A 17,631-nucleotide genomic window follows, 5' to 3' on the forward strand; every position below is an offset into this window, starting at 1 on the left:
TTTTCTGGGCATTCTCCTGTTTTTCCTGTGAAAGACCTCATGGTTTGCTGGGCTTGTCCCATCGTTAATCTGCCTTGCTGGGTACTGCTTAACCTAAAAAGTGAAATGGTGCCTTTTTGTCTTGGTGCTTATCCATGGTTCTGAGGGTCCATTGCCTTATGGCCTCTTGGCTTGCCAGGTGCTTTGAGCAGAAGCCCCATGTGTAAGCCCTTCTCTTTGCTGCCTAACTTCAAAGGAAGCTTTTTTTTTTTTTTTTTTTGAGAAGGATTCTTGCTCTGTCATCCAGGCTGCAGTACAGTGGCATGATCTTGGCTTACTGCAACCTTCACGTCCTGGGTTTAAGCAATTCCCGAGCAGCTGGGACTACAGGCACATGCGACCACGTTTGGCTAATTTTTGTATTTTTAGTAAAGATAGGGTTTTGCCTTGTTGGTCAGGCTGTTTTCGAACTCCCGACCTCAAGTGATGCACCCACCTCAGGCTCCCAAAGTGTTGGGATTCAGGCATGAGTCACCGTTCAGTCACCTGAAAGGAAGCTTTTTGGTTTTTTTATTTTTAAAGCAAGCAGCAAGAAAACCAGCACCAAAGGACTTTGGCAAGGGCCTTTTGTTTTTTAGGAGGTGGAGGTAGCGTGGTTATGCCAGGAAAGGACAGGGAAGGCTGATGGATTTGTTGTCGGCTACATTTTTTAGCAGAAGAATGACTGTCCAAATGCACGTGCTTTGGGGCCAGGTGGCACAGCTTGGCGACTGGAGGATAGATGCAAAGGATGGTGTGTGAGTGAGATGCTGGCATTCATGCTTCACCTGGCTTTGCTTTGGTGGTTCTGGTTTTCAGGGATAGTGGGGAAAACATTCTGTTGGAGTTGACATTGATATGTTCAGGTCAGTGCAACTCATGTGTCCCTTTTGTATATTCGCTTGTTGTTTGGACTTTGACAAGTGGTTGGCAGAGCTGATCCTCTGCTGATGATAAGCCTAAGAAGTTTAGAAAGAGTAGTTTATGAGAATACAAAATAGAACAGATTAGAAGGTACAATTATAACAGCTAATAGGAATGCTTCCCATGTGCCCCTTTCTATGTGCTAAGCATATTTTCTTTTTCACAATTAATTGTCATCATAAGTCTGAGTTAAGTCCTCATTATCCCCATTCTGCAGAGGAGGAAATTGAGGGCCAGATAAGGGAAGTAACTTGATCGAGGTTAGAAACTTAGCATTGCGTTTAGAATAGGAGACAGACTTTTTAGCCTGGCCTGTGAAGTCCTACTGGCTCTGCCTTCTTACCCTGACTTCAGTCTGTACTTTCTTCCTTTCTCCATTAGTGCTGTAGACGTTGGACTGGCTTTCTGTTTCTGGAATTTGCCAAGCTCTTTTCTGCTTTACTTCCTTTGTACTAGCTGTTTGCTCTACCTAAAATACTCTTCCACCTGAATTTTTTTTTTTTTTTTTTTTTTTTCCTGACTGCCTCTATCTTGACTTTCAGGTCTTCACTTAAATGTCTCATCTTGTTTTTTCTGACCAGCCAAAATTGAGTTGTCACTTAATCATATCACCCGGTTTTAATTTTTCACATTTGCTGGTCACTATCTGATTTGTCTTGGTGGTCTCTTTTCTGTCTGTCTGTCCTCACTAGAATGTAGGTACCATGGGAGCAGGGACCTTGCCTGTCTTGCTTTGATCTATATCCCCAGTACCTAGAGTAGTGGTGGCATATAATAGGTATCAATAAATATGTTCGATAAGAAGGAAAATTTAAGTTGCAAATCAAACAGTTTCACTCTCTACAGCCCTGGCTGTACAGTTGCATATTTTGCATTTTCGTCCTGTTATATAAGGTTTTCAAGCTGCTACAGTGAGAGTCCTAAGCATGCAGTCATTGCCAGGGCAACTCTTAAAAAAAAGTTTATGGCAGTGGTTTTCAAACTTTTGGCTCTCAGGAGCTTTCTACATGCCTAAAAACAATTCAGGACCCTAAAGAACTTACGTTGATGTGAGTTGTATCTGTCTGTATTTACCATGATAGAAATTAGCACTGAGAAAATGAATATTGAAAAAATACTTTCAAAACCCCATTGCACATTGACCTATTGACATATTTTTAATGAACAAGAAGAATATTTTCCCAAACAAAAATTTTGTGAGAGTAGTAGCTTTTTTTTGGCAAATCGCTTTGAGGTCTGTCTTCATAGAACATAGCCGGATTCACAGATCGTGTATCTGCTTCCGTCTTCAGCCTATTGTTACGTCATGTGCCTTGCAGCCTCTGGAAAACTTCACTGTACATGTGTGAGAAACTGAAAATGAAAAAATGCCTCGATGTTATTGTGAAAATAGTTTTGACCTTGAAGTTTCCCTGACCCTTGGGCCACCATTGGCGGCCACTGGCTCGTAGAGTTAATTTGAAATGGAACATTAGAGAGAGGGAGAAACTGAAGGCTTAAGTGACAGGGTGCAATTGACCATCTCTAAGTCTGGGTGTTGTATCAGATCTTTCTGTTCAGAAATAAATGCACGGGGATGCTTTTCAGTTGTTTCTGTAAAACAAAATTGGTTCCTAGTTAAAGCTCCTTCGGAAATACAAAGGAACACCGAGAATTTGGAAGCTAGTGGTACTTGTCTTATGTTCATCTTTTTCTGATGAGCAAGATTATACCAAGCAGTCCAGAAATTCTGCAGTGGGGATGGGTCATTAAAATATTATAAAGCATAGGTTCCTCTCTGTGTCTGAGAATAGCAGCTGCAAGTGTAACTTCCTTTATAACTGTTAGTCTCCAACCCTTACTTGGTTCTTTTTGTAGCTTTTGGCCTCAGATGAAGTTGTGTCCTACAATAGAAATTAGATTGACACTTAATGCTCTTAGATTCTGTCATAACTGGTGTTTAAGGAACCAGGGTAGAAGCTTTTAGTAATAGATAAGCTGTATTATGTGCTAGCGAGCTTAGCTGTCTAAGGAGGTAAAATGATTACAAATTCAGGCCTCTGGGGAGTATTTTGCATGTGTCTTGGGTCAATGATATATAAGATTTTCACTGGTAAGGTAATTGGATGGTAAAATACAGAGGAGCTTGGTCATCAGGAAATTAATGGTGCACTGTGGGGACGAGGCGAGGGGTTGCAGGCATGGCAGGGGATCTGAAATTCCTGACTTCTCATGCTTACAAGGTTCTCATTTAAGGTCAGACTGGCAGTGGGACTCCCTTGTGACTGGATTACTCAAAGTCAGACAGTTCAGCCCCAGTTTCATCTTAATTAAACATAGGAGGCTTGCCTTTGTGTCTTAGTAAAAATGAGCATGTCTGTGGTTTTGGGGTCCCCTAACTAGTATAAAGTCAATTTCTCATTTCCTCCCAAGCCCGTCCACCCTTGAGGATGAAGTGTTCCCTTAGGTAACTTCCTGGTTAATGAAATGTTCTACTTCAGTCTGAGTTTCAGGAGTTCTTAACTTTTAAATTCAGAATTCTGTGTAGGTGAAAATCGAGATTTTTTTTTTTAAATGAATGTAATGCAATTAGTTAAGTGTGTGCAGGAGAAATAATAGATGGAAAAATTCCAATAAGTGAGTTTTCTGCCACAGTCAAATGAGTGAGTTTTCCATCACACTCAAAGCTTTTAGCAAAAGAAAAAAAGAAAAAGAAAATCCAAAACCTATCTTGAGCTGCTGCTCAAAATTAAATGAGCATGTTTCTTTTTTAGTGAGGTTGTGCTTTGGCCTGTTTTCCACCAAAGCAGAAGAGGTTCTAAATACTGAATTACTATCCCTTTGAAGAGGTTTCCACCACCCCCACTGCCAGCAGGGGACCTAGATTGATGTTAGAAGGCGGGGGAGTTGAGTTGAGGTCTGGCCAGCTTGGGTATTGTGAGTTTGGGTACTGACAAAATAACAGTACTCAGGATATGCTGTCCAAATATCAGCTACCTCGTGGGCTTACAGAGGATTTAAACATTCCTGGGACCCTTGTTTCTCCAGATTGTTTCCTGCAGTAGTGACCAGGTAAGCAACATTCATCAAGTAGAGGAATCACAAGGACTGAGGTGAGTGAAGACTTTGAAGGAACAAAAATGAATTTTTCATTTCAGACTGATTCAGACATGCGGAAAATGAGAGTGAGGGGCCAAGTATTGTGTCGACCACTTGGTGTGGATTATTTGGTTTACTTCTCACAATGACCCTGAGAAATATGAAGCCCTTGCCTGCTTTTTTACAGATAAGAGAGCTGAGGTTCAGAGAAGTTACGGAATTTGCTTAAGGACACACAGCTAGTAATTTATGAGGCTGGAATTCAGACTCATGTGTTTTGAGTCTGTTTCGAAGCGTACACTTTTGTCAGTACTCAAAGCCGTTTTGGACATGTAAAGGGGATGGTTAGTGGGGATACAAGTTAAAGTACCTTTCCAGGGATAAAAGTTAGATATTTTGTTTCTGAGAAATTTGCTTCCAAATTTCTCATAGAAATCTATTGAAAAGGCTGGGCACTATGGCTCACGCCTGTAATCCCAGCACTTTGGGAGGCTGAGGTGGGTGGATCATCTGAGGTCAGAAGTTCAAGACCAGCCTGGCCAACATGGTGAAACTCTGTCTCTATGAAAAATACAAAAATTATCTGGGCATGGTCGCAGGCACCTGTAATCCCAGGTACTTGGGAGGCGGAGGCAGGAGAATGGCCTGAACCCAGGAGGCAGAGATTGTGGTGGTGAGCCAAGATTATGCCATTGCACTCCAGCCTGGGCAACAGAATGAAACTCTATCACAAAAAAAAAGGAAAGGAAAAAGAAATCTGTTGAAAAGGACCAAGTAGGCACTGTTCTCCTTGATCCAACACTGTAAATTTGGCTGTAATTTGTTTTGGAAAACAATCACCTAAAAAACAAACCAGGCGTGGTGGCTTATGCCTATAATTCCAGCACTTTGAGAGGCTGAAGCAGGAGGACTGCTTGCGGCCAGACTTCAAGAGCAGCCTGGGCACCATAGTGACACTTTATCTCTACAAAAATAAGAATGAAAAAACTTAGCCAGGCATGGTGGTATGCACTGGTAGTCCTAGCTACTCAGGAGGCTGAGTTGGGAGGATCCCTTGAACCTGGGAGGTCGAGGCTGCAGTGAGCTGTGATTGCACCACTGCATTCCAGTCTCAGTGGCAGAGTAAGACCTGACTCTAAAAAACAAACAAAACTAGTACAAACTCTTTGAGGAAGCAGATACAATGGCACTAAAGTGACACTGAACCCAAATTTGACTGCTTGCTGTATCCCAGGTACTGCTAGGTACTAGGATGCAACAGGGAAGAAGACAACTGAGGTTCTTGCCCTCATGGGTTTGCAGTCTAATGGAGAAGACAAACAGGTGAATAAGCAATGCTAGGACAGTGGTGGTGGACCCAGGTTGCTATACAGAAGATTATGTTGGAGACATATAACCCGGATTTGGGAGGTCAGAGAGGGCTTCCCAGAGGTGGAGACATCAAACTGGGCTGTGAAGGTGATTGGGAGTTAGGGGAGGGAGGGAGATGTCTCAGGCTGCGGAGACAGCATGTAAAGGTCCAGGGAACAGAGCGTGGGTCGGCGGGGGTGGGGGCTGGAAAAAATTCATTATGGCTGGAGTATGGAGAGCAAGGGGAAGTGTAGGCAGCACTAGATCATGGAGTGCTCCAAAGTGATGTTGGAAGGTTTTAAGCAGGGGAATGATACGGTCTGATTTATGTTTCTAAAAGATTATGCTGGATGTTGTATGCAGAATAGACTGAGGAGGAAAGAGATTCAGAGGAATGAGCAGGAAGGCCTTAGGGAGTCCAGTTGAGAAATGATGCTGGCTGAGACTCAAGTTAGCAGGAGGAGGGGGAGCTAGAAGATTCAAGAGATACAATAAAGCTTTAAATCAGCAAAAATTGGTGCTGGATTAGACTTCTTCATTTATTCATTTGACAGATATTACTGAGTACCTACTATGTGCTGGCCATTGGTGTTGGGAATATAGTTGTATATAAAACATCACACACAGCTCTCAAGAATACAGCATGTGCCTTGTAGGGTGTCAGACAGGAGTTGCACAAATAAATGTGAACTTGTAACTGAGATGAAGGCTGAAAGGAGAGATCCCTGGTGCAGAGTTTATAAGAGTGGGGTTTAACTTCATTTGAGGGGTGGGGAAGATTTTCTGGTGGAAATGGTAGTTGAATTTAGAGCTGAAGGGTGACTTGGCCTTAACTAGAGCAGGGGTTGGGGTAGGGATGAGAGTGTTGTAGGCTTGAGAGAACAGCATAGGGAAAGGCCCTGTGGCAGGGAACATGCGAGACGGAGGACTGGAGGAGCCACCAGGCTTTGCTGGTGGTCGCTGAGAAAAGGGTATGAAGGAGAAACAGGTTGGGCAGGCAGGTGAATTCTTTTTGATACATTGAGATGCCGTGAGCCTCCAGGAGCAGAACTCTAGTAGCTGTGGGTCATGAGAGAGATTTGGGAATCCTCGTCATGTAACAGTGACTGGAGCCAGCAGAATAGATGAGAAGAACAGGAAAGGTATAGAGAAGGTAGAGAGCAGCACAGATTCTGAAAAGCAGCTCTGGCTTCTGTTCGCCAAGGAGATCTCTCTGCATTTTTTTTTTTTTTAAATTTGCACCGTTTCTTGGGAATAGAATCAACTCCTCTCTGCCCCTTTTTTTACTCATGGCTCGGGAGCAGTTTCAATAGAGAGCAAAGGAAAGCTCAGCCAGAGGCTGGTGTGAGGCTCAACAGAGTTGCCACAGCCTCGCTCTGCAAGAGTATCTCCCAGAGGCAGCGATCTACCTTTCTTTGCTCTGGCCAAAGCCACCCTGGAAGAATCCTGTTTTAATAGGTGCTTCCATCGATCAGAATGGTAGTGGGTGGTGGTCTAATAGTAATAGCATATATTGATGGCACGCCTACTTCATGCCAGATGCTTTGCTGAGTGTTTTGTAAACACTGTCTTTCTGGACCTCGTGTCAGCTTGCTGAGGTAGGTGCTCTTACTCTCCCCATTTTACAACTGGGAAAAGCAAGGCTTAGGGAGGTTCTGGAACTTCGCTGAAGTTCTGCAGTGAGTAAGTGGCAGAGCTGGGGTTTGAACCTGGGCACTTTGACTCTGGATCCCCTGGAGATTCTTTGCCTGCCATGGGCTGAGTGGTGCTCTTGGGATCATGCTGCATCAGGAATTGGGGGGAGGATGTTGATACTTTGTGAAAAGAAATGAAATGTTGAGAAAGAATCTAGATAGTATTCACATTTGCAGAGGTCTTAGATGCATCAGAGGACAGATGAATAGCAAAAGTTTTGGGAGGCAGCTGTCCTTTGAGGGGCTAGGAGTAATTGTTTTGTTTTATTTTTCCACAGGCAGAGTCTTGCTCTGTTTGCCAGGCTGGAGTGCAGCGGTACAGTCACGGCAGCCTGGAGCTCCTGGGCTCAAGTGATCCTCCCAAGTAGCTGGGGTTGTGCCGCCATGCCCAGGGTGTGCCACCATGCCCTGCTAATGTATTTTTACTTTTATTTTTTGTAGTGATGGGGTCTGGCTGGTCTCAAACTCCTTCCTTCAAGCCATCCTCCCACCTTGGCCTTTTAAAGTGTGATTACAGGCATGAGCCACTGTGCCTGGTTTAGCAGTAATTGTTTGAACAAGGCTGTTTGAACATAGAGTAGGCTCTATTGCCCAGTGAGACCATCCATAGGCGGCGTGGTGGGGAGATTCCATTATTGGGCAGTAAGTGGAATTACATGCTTTACAGGGTTCCTTCCAACTTTTATTCTATGATTCTGTGTTTCCTGAAAGGCCATAACGCTCTGTGGCTGGGAGTTGAGCGTAATTCAGTATTGTTCACCTTTTTTTCAACAGGGGAATTAGGAAGGATAAATTATCTTCCTTAAAGTAAAATCTATCATCATGGATCATATAGGAGTTCATTCGTTATGATACACATCTGACTTTTTAAACAGGGGATCCTTTTCTGAGTTTAAAGTCTTGAAATCTTTCAGAATTCCACTTTATCTCTCAAGGAAAAAAAAATAGCATAGAGCAATTCAAGTATGTCAGCCACTGTACCAGGTGCTTTTCAAGAATGATTTCATCTGTTCCTCACCACAGCCTCTCGAAGTGAGTATTACCCCCATTTAACAGACAAGGAAATGAAAGCACAGAGGTGGCAGTGGGCTCCCAATAAGAGCTTAGGGACAGAGAGCCAGGGTGGAATGTGGGAGCCGAGTACCTAAGCCTGCCCTCATGTATGTCAGGCATGGCTTGTCAGCAGAGACCTGGGTGTCCATAAGCGTTTGAAGTTCTGCAGCTCAGTGGCAGGTTGGCGCCAGCTCTGTTTTCTCTGAGGTGGTCCTTGTCATGGTGTGAGTGACATAGCAGCCCTGAGTGCAGCTGCTACAAGTTTACAGGCACAAATGGTCCATGATCAGATAAAGAGGCGGGCTCTCCCACCCAACTTCTGAACAACAGGAAGTCTTCCAGAAGATTGCTCCCAGGCCCATCGCTTCTGGGGCGGACTTTCCACCTCCACCCCTCCCGGCCAGTGAGGCCTGTTCTGTTGACTTTCCCGGCCTTTGTTTTTCCTTCCAGGACATCACTGATAATTGCACTAAAACCTGTCCTCTTCTCCCAATCTCCTTCCTCCACTTCACTAAGGGGAGGCCAGAGGAGATCTCCAGAGATTTCTAGCCAGACGAGCAAGCTTTCTGCCCAGTCCTTTGTGAGTGGAATTGTTGCCTGAGACCCCTGGGAAGGATCTGTCCTCCCCACCCTTTTTGGTTGTTTTTAATGGGGAGCCCCTGGCAGATTGCCCAGAGGATCATTAGCAGTGGTGGGTGGACTGGCCTGTGATTTCAGGGGGAGATGTAAAATGTGGCTCAAGGTTACTTGTTCAGTTATCTCAGCCACTTAATAAGTATCTTGGTTAGAAGATGCTTAATTTTTTTTTCTGACTTACAAAAGTATTTACAGAGCCATGGTAGAAAAATTAGGAAACAGAATTGTCCATAAGAAGAAACTCAGTTCTCTGTAATCATCCAGAGCATAAGAACATTGACTATTTTAACCTGTATTCCCAGGATCACTGTTGATAAACACCTCCTCTGCAGAGTCAGATAGACCTGGGTCAGGCGTGGTGGCTCACGGCACTTTGGGAGGCTGAGGTGGGCAGATCCCTTGAGGCCAGGAGTTCAAGACCAGTCTGGTCAACATTGCAAAACTCCCATCTCTACAAAAAATCCAAAAGTTAGGCAGGCCTGATGGTGGGTGTCTGTAATCCCAACGACTCTGAAGGGTGAGGTAGGAGAATTGCTTGAACCTGGGAGGTGGAGGTTGCAGTGAGCTGAGATTGCGCCACTGCACTCCCGCCTGGACAACAGAGTGAGATTCCATCTAAAACCTGGGTTATAACAACCCTGATCCCCCTGCTTGCTAATTACATGTGACGTGGGCATCTTACCTCTCTACCTCAGTGTTTCCAACAATAAAATGGAAATAATGGTACTACCTACCTCCTGCTGTGGTCATGAGGATTTACTAAGAACATTTGTAAAGCCCTTAGCACAATGGTGGACATGAGAAATCCTTGATAGATGCCCGCTATTATTATCAGAAAAGAAAATGGGCCGGATGTGGTGTTTCACGCCTGTAATCCGAGCACTTTGGGAGGCCGAGGTGGGTGGATCACGAGGTCAGGAGATCGAGACCATCCTGGCCAACATGGTGAAACCCCGTCTCTACTAAAAATACAAAAAAATTAGCTGGGCTTGGTGGCGCATGCCTGTAGTCCCAGCTACTCAGGAGGCTGGGCAGGAGAATTGCTTGAACCCAGGAGTTGGAGAGTGCAGTAAGCCTAACTCCACTGCACTACAGCCTGGGCGACAGTGCAAGACTCCATCTCAAAAAAAAAAAAAAAAAAAAAAAAAAAAAAGAAAAGAAAAGAATGCAGAACCATGCAGTAGGAATGGAGTGTCCAGACATCTATTGCAGTGATCACCTGTAGGCAACATGGGGTATGTCATGCTTTGTCACTGAGGACACTGAAGTCTGCTTCTTCCCATGAAGGGCCTGGAATCTTTCAGTAAGGTATCCAGGTGGTGGTGATAGTTCACAAAACAGCAGGCACTGCTGTTTCCTGGCCTGGTCTCCACTGGGGCTGAATGCTTGTCTAGGGCTATCCCGAAAGGAGACCCTTAGTCACACTGGACAAGGCCCTAGTCCTCTTGCTGGAGCACATACCTGCTCTCCTGCATTTGGAAATTCCCTGGTGTCCTTTTGGGAGGCCAGGGTGTATGGACACAAATTTGGTCTGGCTCAAAATTCAGACACATTGTCTTCTAATAATTGATCCCAGAAGTATGCTGACTTCCTGACCCTTTAAGATAAAGCTTTACAACATAAGCACAGAAGGGAAATATTAATTCCCCTTTTTGTTTTCCATTTGTGCTGTCTTTCTGGATGTTGTTTAAAACACTGGTTTGGCTTTAGGTGTAAAATAATGTAGTTACAAAGAATTAAACAATGACTGACATGATTCCAGAGAGTGGTACTTGGCAAACTGTCCTTCTGCACGTTATTTATGTGTCTTCCCTCAAGGTCTAGAGATGCTGGCCCTTTTGTTTGAGAGTTTATTCTGTGTTCTCAGTTGCTGTCTCCCTCTGTAAATAAGTTCATGTTTAATGAAATGCTCTTTATCTGCAGCGTCTGGGTTGTTGGAGGGGAGGAAAGGGGATGACAAATTAGCTTTTCCCTGCAGCTTCTTCCAAGCAGTGAACTGAGGTTATTTAACATAAGTTTGCTTTCAGTAGCTGACATTCCTGCTAAGGTAGGAGGTTGCTTCCCAAAGTTTCATGCTGATCATTGCTGCATAATTCTTCCTGAAAGAAAACTTGGCACCCAGAAAGCAATGGAAGGAGACATAATACTGTTCCATACCGTCACATCTTTAGTGGCTGTATGGGGTAAATGGCTTCTGGAAGGGGAACTTGAGTAAATGGACAGGGAAAGTGCTGTAAAAGTGTCTGGATTTGGAGGAGGGATCTTGGGAAAACCTGGGTTACCCTGGGATCTCCACACCAAGTGCCTGCGGAAACACTGGGCGATTAGCCGCAGTCCACACCAGCACACAGCCTTCCCACAAAACGGAGTTTGTTTTTTAAATGTCAGTGTAGCTTTTTACAATTGGCTCCCACTCCTCAATATTTATGGCCCTGATGAAAGCTGCTTCTAGAAGTCACGTCAGTATTTTTGTTGATATTTATGTGTGTGTGTGTGTGTAACGATTTTTGGGCTATGTAGAGATTTCCTGAAACTTAAGAGCTTTTTCGAAGACTGTCTCTAACTAGCTGTGTGTTCCTGGCCAGGGAACCTTATTATTCTTACCCAAATACTGAAGGATCCGGGCCAGGTGCTGCCTAAAGGACTTTGGTCCTCTGGAAGTGTTTCTTGATGAAGGACGAGAAGGAAAAAGACATCTAAGTAGCATTTGGGTGAAGTGCATACAGTTTTGGAATTCTTAAAAGGCCTAAACGGCTGCTGGAAATTTGTGGTATTTATTACTGGGTTTCCTTTTATTAATGCCATGTTGTTGCTTTGGTACCTTAGCCCAGGCACTGCGGCCTGGCCAGACCCAAGTTTTATACCAGGTGTTTCCTTCTGACTTAACATTCCCTGAGGCAAATTGAATATGTTAATGTTTCATAAGTCAGACTTTCCAACTAACTCCCTAATCACTGCAACGTTCTTGGCTGAGTTCCCTGCAGGCTTTCTATTCACTGCAGTTTTTATCATCGAGGGTCCTCAACTTGTAGAATTTGACTCAGGCATGGTTTTGTTAGAAACAAATGTTCCTGTGGTTGGAATATCCTGAAATTAAATAATATATGGGGAAAAAAATGTTGTTGCATATGTCCTCACTTGGCTCATGGAACTGCCTGCCTGTCAAACTCTTATTTAAATTTGACTTTTAAGTAAGGCGCGTTGGAAAATTGAGCTAAGCCAACTCTTAGTGACTTTTTTCCCTCTCCGAGCATTTCTTTTCTTCTAACAATGTTGCATATTTTACTTTGTCTAGGATTTTCGAGAAAGGCATGTCTGACAAAATGTCTAGCTTCCTACATATTGGAGACATTTGCTCTCTGTACGCGGAGGGATCGACCAATGGATTTATTAGCACCTTGGGGTAAGAGCATGCAGTTTCTTGTGTGGCAGTATTTGTTTAAGACATCATAACATCAGCTTAAAACTGCGATTTTTCTAACATAAGAATGTTACCATTTTACTTGGCTTTCTAAGTGCGGTTGAAATCACAAACACCAACTCCCATGTTAGCCAAGTTTAACCTCTCATAGAAAAACACAATTTTCTGCATACTTCTGAAAGAGCAAAACCTCATTATGTAGGACACTATTAATTCTGAGTTTATTAAAATTTGCTCTTCCTTCCTATATAAAAGGGAGAGTGCCTTTATTCCACTGTGGAATAAAGTTAGATGGGATGAAGTGTAAAGATGAATATTTACAGAGCCTGAAGAAGTGATTTTTAGTTTTGTAAAGGCTCTTCTTTTCAAATACTGACTCGTTTATAAAATAAGCAAAGACCAAACCTCCTGGGCTGCCTATCTCTTTTCTTTGAAGCAGACCTTTCCTACTTCACATTGCTATATGCATTTGAAGATTACAAGTTGCATAAAGTTGTATAAATCTGATTTTTGCTTTTTTGTGCTTTCTCCCCCAATCTTTATACGACTTTTCAGGTTATAAATATATTTCATAATGTACTCATTTGATTATCTTCTCCCTTCTCCTCCTACGCCTATTGTCTAGAAGAGGAAATGAGACATGAAATAGTCCCAAAGGCAGACAGAAGCAGAATGGAGAATCAAGATGGTTAACTCCAAAATAGTTACGAATGGTCTATATTGTCTTTGTGTAGAAAAGAGTAGTGAGGACCGGGGTGGCATTGTTGAATTTGGCAAGAGCTGGTCTCAAATAAATTGGGGGAAGGAAGACCAGCAGCTTCTCCAAGAACCTCATTTTTACAGCAGCCAGACCTTTCTTTTAATTATAGCTATTATTTAAAGCATGCTTGTTTTCTGGTATTTGTGCACGATAAGTAGTCCTAGGCTCTCATGCAGGTTACTCCACCCTCAGGGAGCAAATTTTTACAGATACAGAATTACAGCTCAATTAGACATGTGCTCCCACTATAGAGACATTTTTTTTCAAATGTCATCCAGTGAAAAGAAGTCATCCATGACTGCCTGATCACCAGATCCAGTGACTTTCTGTATTTGACCTCTCTCCATTATGCACCCATCCTTAACAATTTATCTTCTGTGGCTTTTGGCAAACAGGCCTCCTGCTGCCCTGCCTCTGACTGTCCCCTCTTTCTTCGTGGTTGGCTCCTTCCTCTTTTCATCGTCCATGGTTGACTCTCTCATCCTCTTCTTATTTTCAGCAATGACAACAGCGGTAATAAATGCAAAGCACTAAATGAGCCTGGTGGATATTCACTGTGTGCTAGGTATTGTGCTGAATACTGTGCCTACATCTTCCTTAATCCTCAGACAACTGTCTATCGTGAACACTATCGCCATCACTGTTTGTGGAGGCAAAACCTCTGAGCTTCAGAGAGGCAAAGCCACTTGCCCAGGATTGCACAGCTCAGAAAATGTCAGACTACAAGGCCAAGGCTGCCAACACTTGATTTCTGCAGGCCAGCTTCTCTGTTCCCAGCTTCTTTGTCTGCCCACAGCTCTCCCTCCTCCTTGACTGTGCCCAGCCCCTATCTGGAAGCCAGGTTAAACCTCAGCCCAGTCAATGCCCATCTTTCCCCTGGGTGTCTTGACTTCGCAGTCACCCAGGTGCCTCTTGAGCCTCTGAGATCTTTGTACCTTTTACCTTTTTTCTCTTCCAGGGCATCTCTTCTTGAAAATCATATGAAGTGCTCTTTAAGTGTTTTCCTCAAACATTGTAAGCAAATTAATGATGAATCCCTCCTGCCCTTTTAAAGTAAGGAGGGCTTCCTTTTGAACTTTGGGCTGCTAATACTTCCTTGAGATGAATACTTAATTTTCTCAGTTGCTTGCACATATTTGAGGATAGCAGTATAAAAATGCAGTTGGAAAGAAAATTTGACATCCCTTCCTCTTTTTAATATTTTTAGCATTTATGTCCTCTTTTTAATGTTTGTAGCCTTATAGTCCACCTGTTCTGGACCGTAATGAGTGACTGTCAGTTGTAACAGGACTCACTGTGTAGCACTCCAGCCCCATCCCATTTACGTAGATGGTGGTTACCTCCAAATGGCTTCATCTGTTGACTGAACTTTAGAATTCCCATAGGATCTTGGAGGGCAAGTGTGTGTGTGCACACTACTCCGTAGTGGCATGCTTCTGAATTGCCTTTTCAGCTTGTTAAAAATAAAGGTTCAGCTGGGTGGAGTAGCTCACACCTGTAATCCCAGCTACTTGGGAGGCTGAGATGGGAGGATCCTTTGAGGCCAGAAGTTTAAGACCAGCTTTCAAGGCCAGCCTGGGCAACATAGCAAGAACTGTATCTCTTTAAAAAAAAAAAAAAAAAAAAAAAAAAAAGGCAGGGGCAATTCTTGGGCCTCGTCCTACAGCACAGCTTTAGTAAGCTGGGTTGATAGAGTCCTGATGTTAGTATATTTGGAAACAATAAGTCTGAACATCTCCCTAGTTAAGAATCCCTGAGACCCACTTTCATGTTACAGATGAAAAAACAGACCGATAAGGGTGAAATGCCATAGTCATGGTCATGCTGCTAGTAGGTGGCAGAGTGTCATCTACAATTCATTTGTCTTCTAAGCTCGACTGGGCTTCTCTTACCACTTCCTCCCCATTTGAGAACTCGATGATTTATTAACCTAGCCCTACCCTGGATTCTGAGCCCACCCTGTCAAGCATTATGTTAGCTCTGGGGGCACTACTATACTTACACCTACAGGGGCTCAGGGTGGGGATTTTATATATGTATATTCTGCTTTTGATTTTTACATGAGAACTGAGGCCATTGGCCACATTGTCCCTCCTGTTGATGCAGTGAGGTCTTGTGTCATGAAGCCGAGGGAGGCAAACTGCTGGTGGGCTGCCATGGACACTTTGATTTACCCACCAAATAGATATTGAGCTGCTATCCTTGGGCATCTTCTGGCCTTCATGGAGCTGGTAGCCTGGTGCAGCTTTGGAGTCTCAGTCAGTGAGGTTGGGAGGACGGAGGAGGGGCAGAGAGTATCTGGCGCAGGAAAGGCTTGGGGAGCTTTGTGGAGAAGCTGGGGCACTTGATCAGGGTCCTGAAAGACAGGCTGGAATTTAGGAGGCAAAAGGGAATTTTGGAGGATAGACCAGCAAGGGTAAAGGGTGAATATTTAATGGTACCTTGCATTTGGGATAAGAGGAGGCAGCACAGATGAATGGAGGAACCCTGGAAAACCGTAGCTTGTTAGCTGGGAACAAGTACAGGTTCTGTGGTCACTTGGAAGATGAGCCAGTTCTATCAGTACCAGTTTTAGGAGCTTGGACAAGTTGTATAACTTCTCAGAGTCTTAGTTCCCTCATCTGTTCAAAAATATATTTTTAAGTGGTTCTTCTAAAAGAATTGTGCAAGTTAGACTTAGCAGTCAGGACTTTAAATACTGAGTCTTTATGTAATGTGAGCTAATTTATTTGTAATTTTTTTTGCACTTTCCCCATTAGTTGCTTTTGATGCTCCAGAGTCCTTTCATATCCCATGAGTTTGCGCTTATGGTTCTCTCCACCTGGAATGCTCCCCGTTAGCCTCCCATGTCTATTTCGACTCTTCCAGTAGTTCCATTATAACTTCCTGTGTCTGCATCTTCTCAGATGACCTCAGGCACAGTTCGCTTCTGGCTGTAGTTTTTTTCTTCCTTCTCTTACAGCCCTATATTCTCCTTACCAGTTTGCTCTTAAGGCTCCTGCACTAGCCTTGAACTCCCCCAAGGGCAAGGGCCTGGCTCATATTCACGTGATACAAAGTGAGCTGCTGTGCTCCTTTAGTCGAATGCAACAGCCCCTTGCTTTGTCTCTTGACTTCAGCCACATTGCATGCTATACTCAGATCTACCATGGACTTGGTTATGGGGAAGGAGCCACAGAAAACAGTGGCTTAATGTGTCCTTCACAGAACAGAACCCTGGGCTTTTGGATTAGGTTTAGATGTGTGCATAGGAAGCCTCTAGTGTAAAGAGTTGCTGGCAGGAGAATATGGCAGTCTAAATTTTGCACAGGAAAAGCCCTGGGACATCTGATTTTTGCATAGTGCTAAGAGTTTTATTTTCATACACTTGACTTGATAGAGCATTTGTCTGTCTTCTTTACAGCCTGGTTGATGATCGTTGTGTTGTACAGCCAGAAACCGGGGACCTTAATAATCCACCTAAGAAATTCAGAGGTAAGGTGGTGGCTTTCCTGGAGTGGTCACCTTGAGTCGCTTGAAAATTCATGAAGTGTGTTGTGGTGGTGGTGGTGTGTGTGTGTTTATAAGCAAGATAAGCTTATTTACTTAATGTATTTTTTTCAGAGTATGATTTCAAGTTCTAAGCTTTACAACTGCTTGAAAAATGCATAAATAAATTTAGTATCAAGTTTGGGATGGCTTTTACTGGGTCCTTAATTTGTCTATTGAATATGTGTTGACAAGTGCTAATTCGGTTTAAAGTCTTAGATTTGTGCAGATATTTCTTCAAATAGGATTTATGGATCCAGTCACAGGGAACATTCATTATTTTAGGAGATCTCACTGTCCCTTTGGGGATTCTGATATTCTTAGATACCTCCATTAAGAGGTATCTAATGACACCTCACTGAACGTCTCACTGGAGTCCTGGGAGTTCCAGGCTGCAGTGAACAGAGATCACACCACTGTACTGCAGCCTAGGTGACAGTGAGATCTGTCTCAAAAACAAAAAAAGACACAGGTTGGGCAGCTTTTCCACAAAAATGAGCTTTTTCTTTAGGCCTCCTGAATTTGGTACCTTTCGCCAAAGGTGGTTTAGTTTACTGTAGGAGGTCCTTTAAGTATACTTGGTGTCTGAGATGATGAACATTTGTGTTTCTTTTTCGTTGTTGTGTGTAGTTGGTGGTCCTCAGCTGTAGGGAGTTTTTAAATTAAATAGATGCTTGAGAGCTTAGGCCTTAAGGCTCCACTGTAGAGCCCTAAGCATCTACTTATTAATTAAATTATTTATCAATTAAGCTAATCTCTGAAATTGGGGCTGATTCTTTATAGCCAGGGTGGAAAACCACTAGTTCAGGTATTTGACAGATGGCCTCAGTCCCAAAGGGCTCATATCTTGCCTTTTGCATATTATATAATTTGAGTTCTAAGTTCTTATTGTTTAGTGGTTTAGAAACTGACTTTTTTTGGATAAAAGCTAAATACATTAGAATAAAATAGAACACAGACGTTCACATGGAGAAAAGCCATTTGGAAGACATTTGGTGTTGAGCTGCATCCAGTTGGCGTGAGACCATCAGGAGAATGTTTTCACCTGAGGATGGGTGGGGGTGGGGGAGGCCGTTAAAAAAAAAAGGGAAAGAAAAAGAGTTGTTGATACAAGCTACAAGAGGAACCCAAGGCAACTATTGCCTCCACCGTCTTTTCCTTCTCAATCC

At 43.4% G+C, this 17,631-nt stretch overlaps 1 protein-coding gene across 1 annotated transcript in view; it reads left to right on the forward strand.

Annotated features, from left to right (window-relative positions):
- ITPR1 (inositol 1,4,5-trisphosphate receptor type 1) overlaps nt 1-17,631 on the forward strand; it is a 346,432-nt gene that overhangs the window by 12,464 nt on the left and 316,337 nt on the right. Inside the window, exons 3-4 of the mRNA XM_032290649.1 lie at nt 12,049-12,156; nt 16,338-16,408. Coding sequence (XP_032146540.1) covers nt 12,065-12,156; nt 16,338-16,408 — 163 coding nt within the window. The 5' untranslated portion in view covers nt 12,049-12,064. The remainder of the gene's footprint in view (nt 1-12,048; nt 12,157-16,337; nt 16,409-17,631) is intronic.

This window comes from Sapajus apella, unplaced genomic scaffold (assembly GCF_009761245.1).
Source record: "Sapajus apella isolate SASKATOON/1434 unplaced genomic scaffold, GSC_monkey_1.0 scaffold23, whole genome shotgun sequence".
Classification (NCBI taxonomy): domain Eukaryota; kingdom Metazoa; phylum Chordata; class Mammalia; order Primates; family Cebidae; genus Sapajus; species Sapajus apella.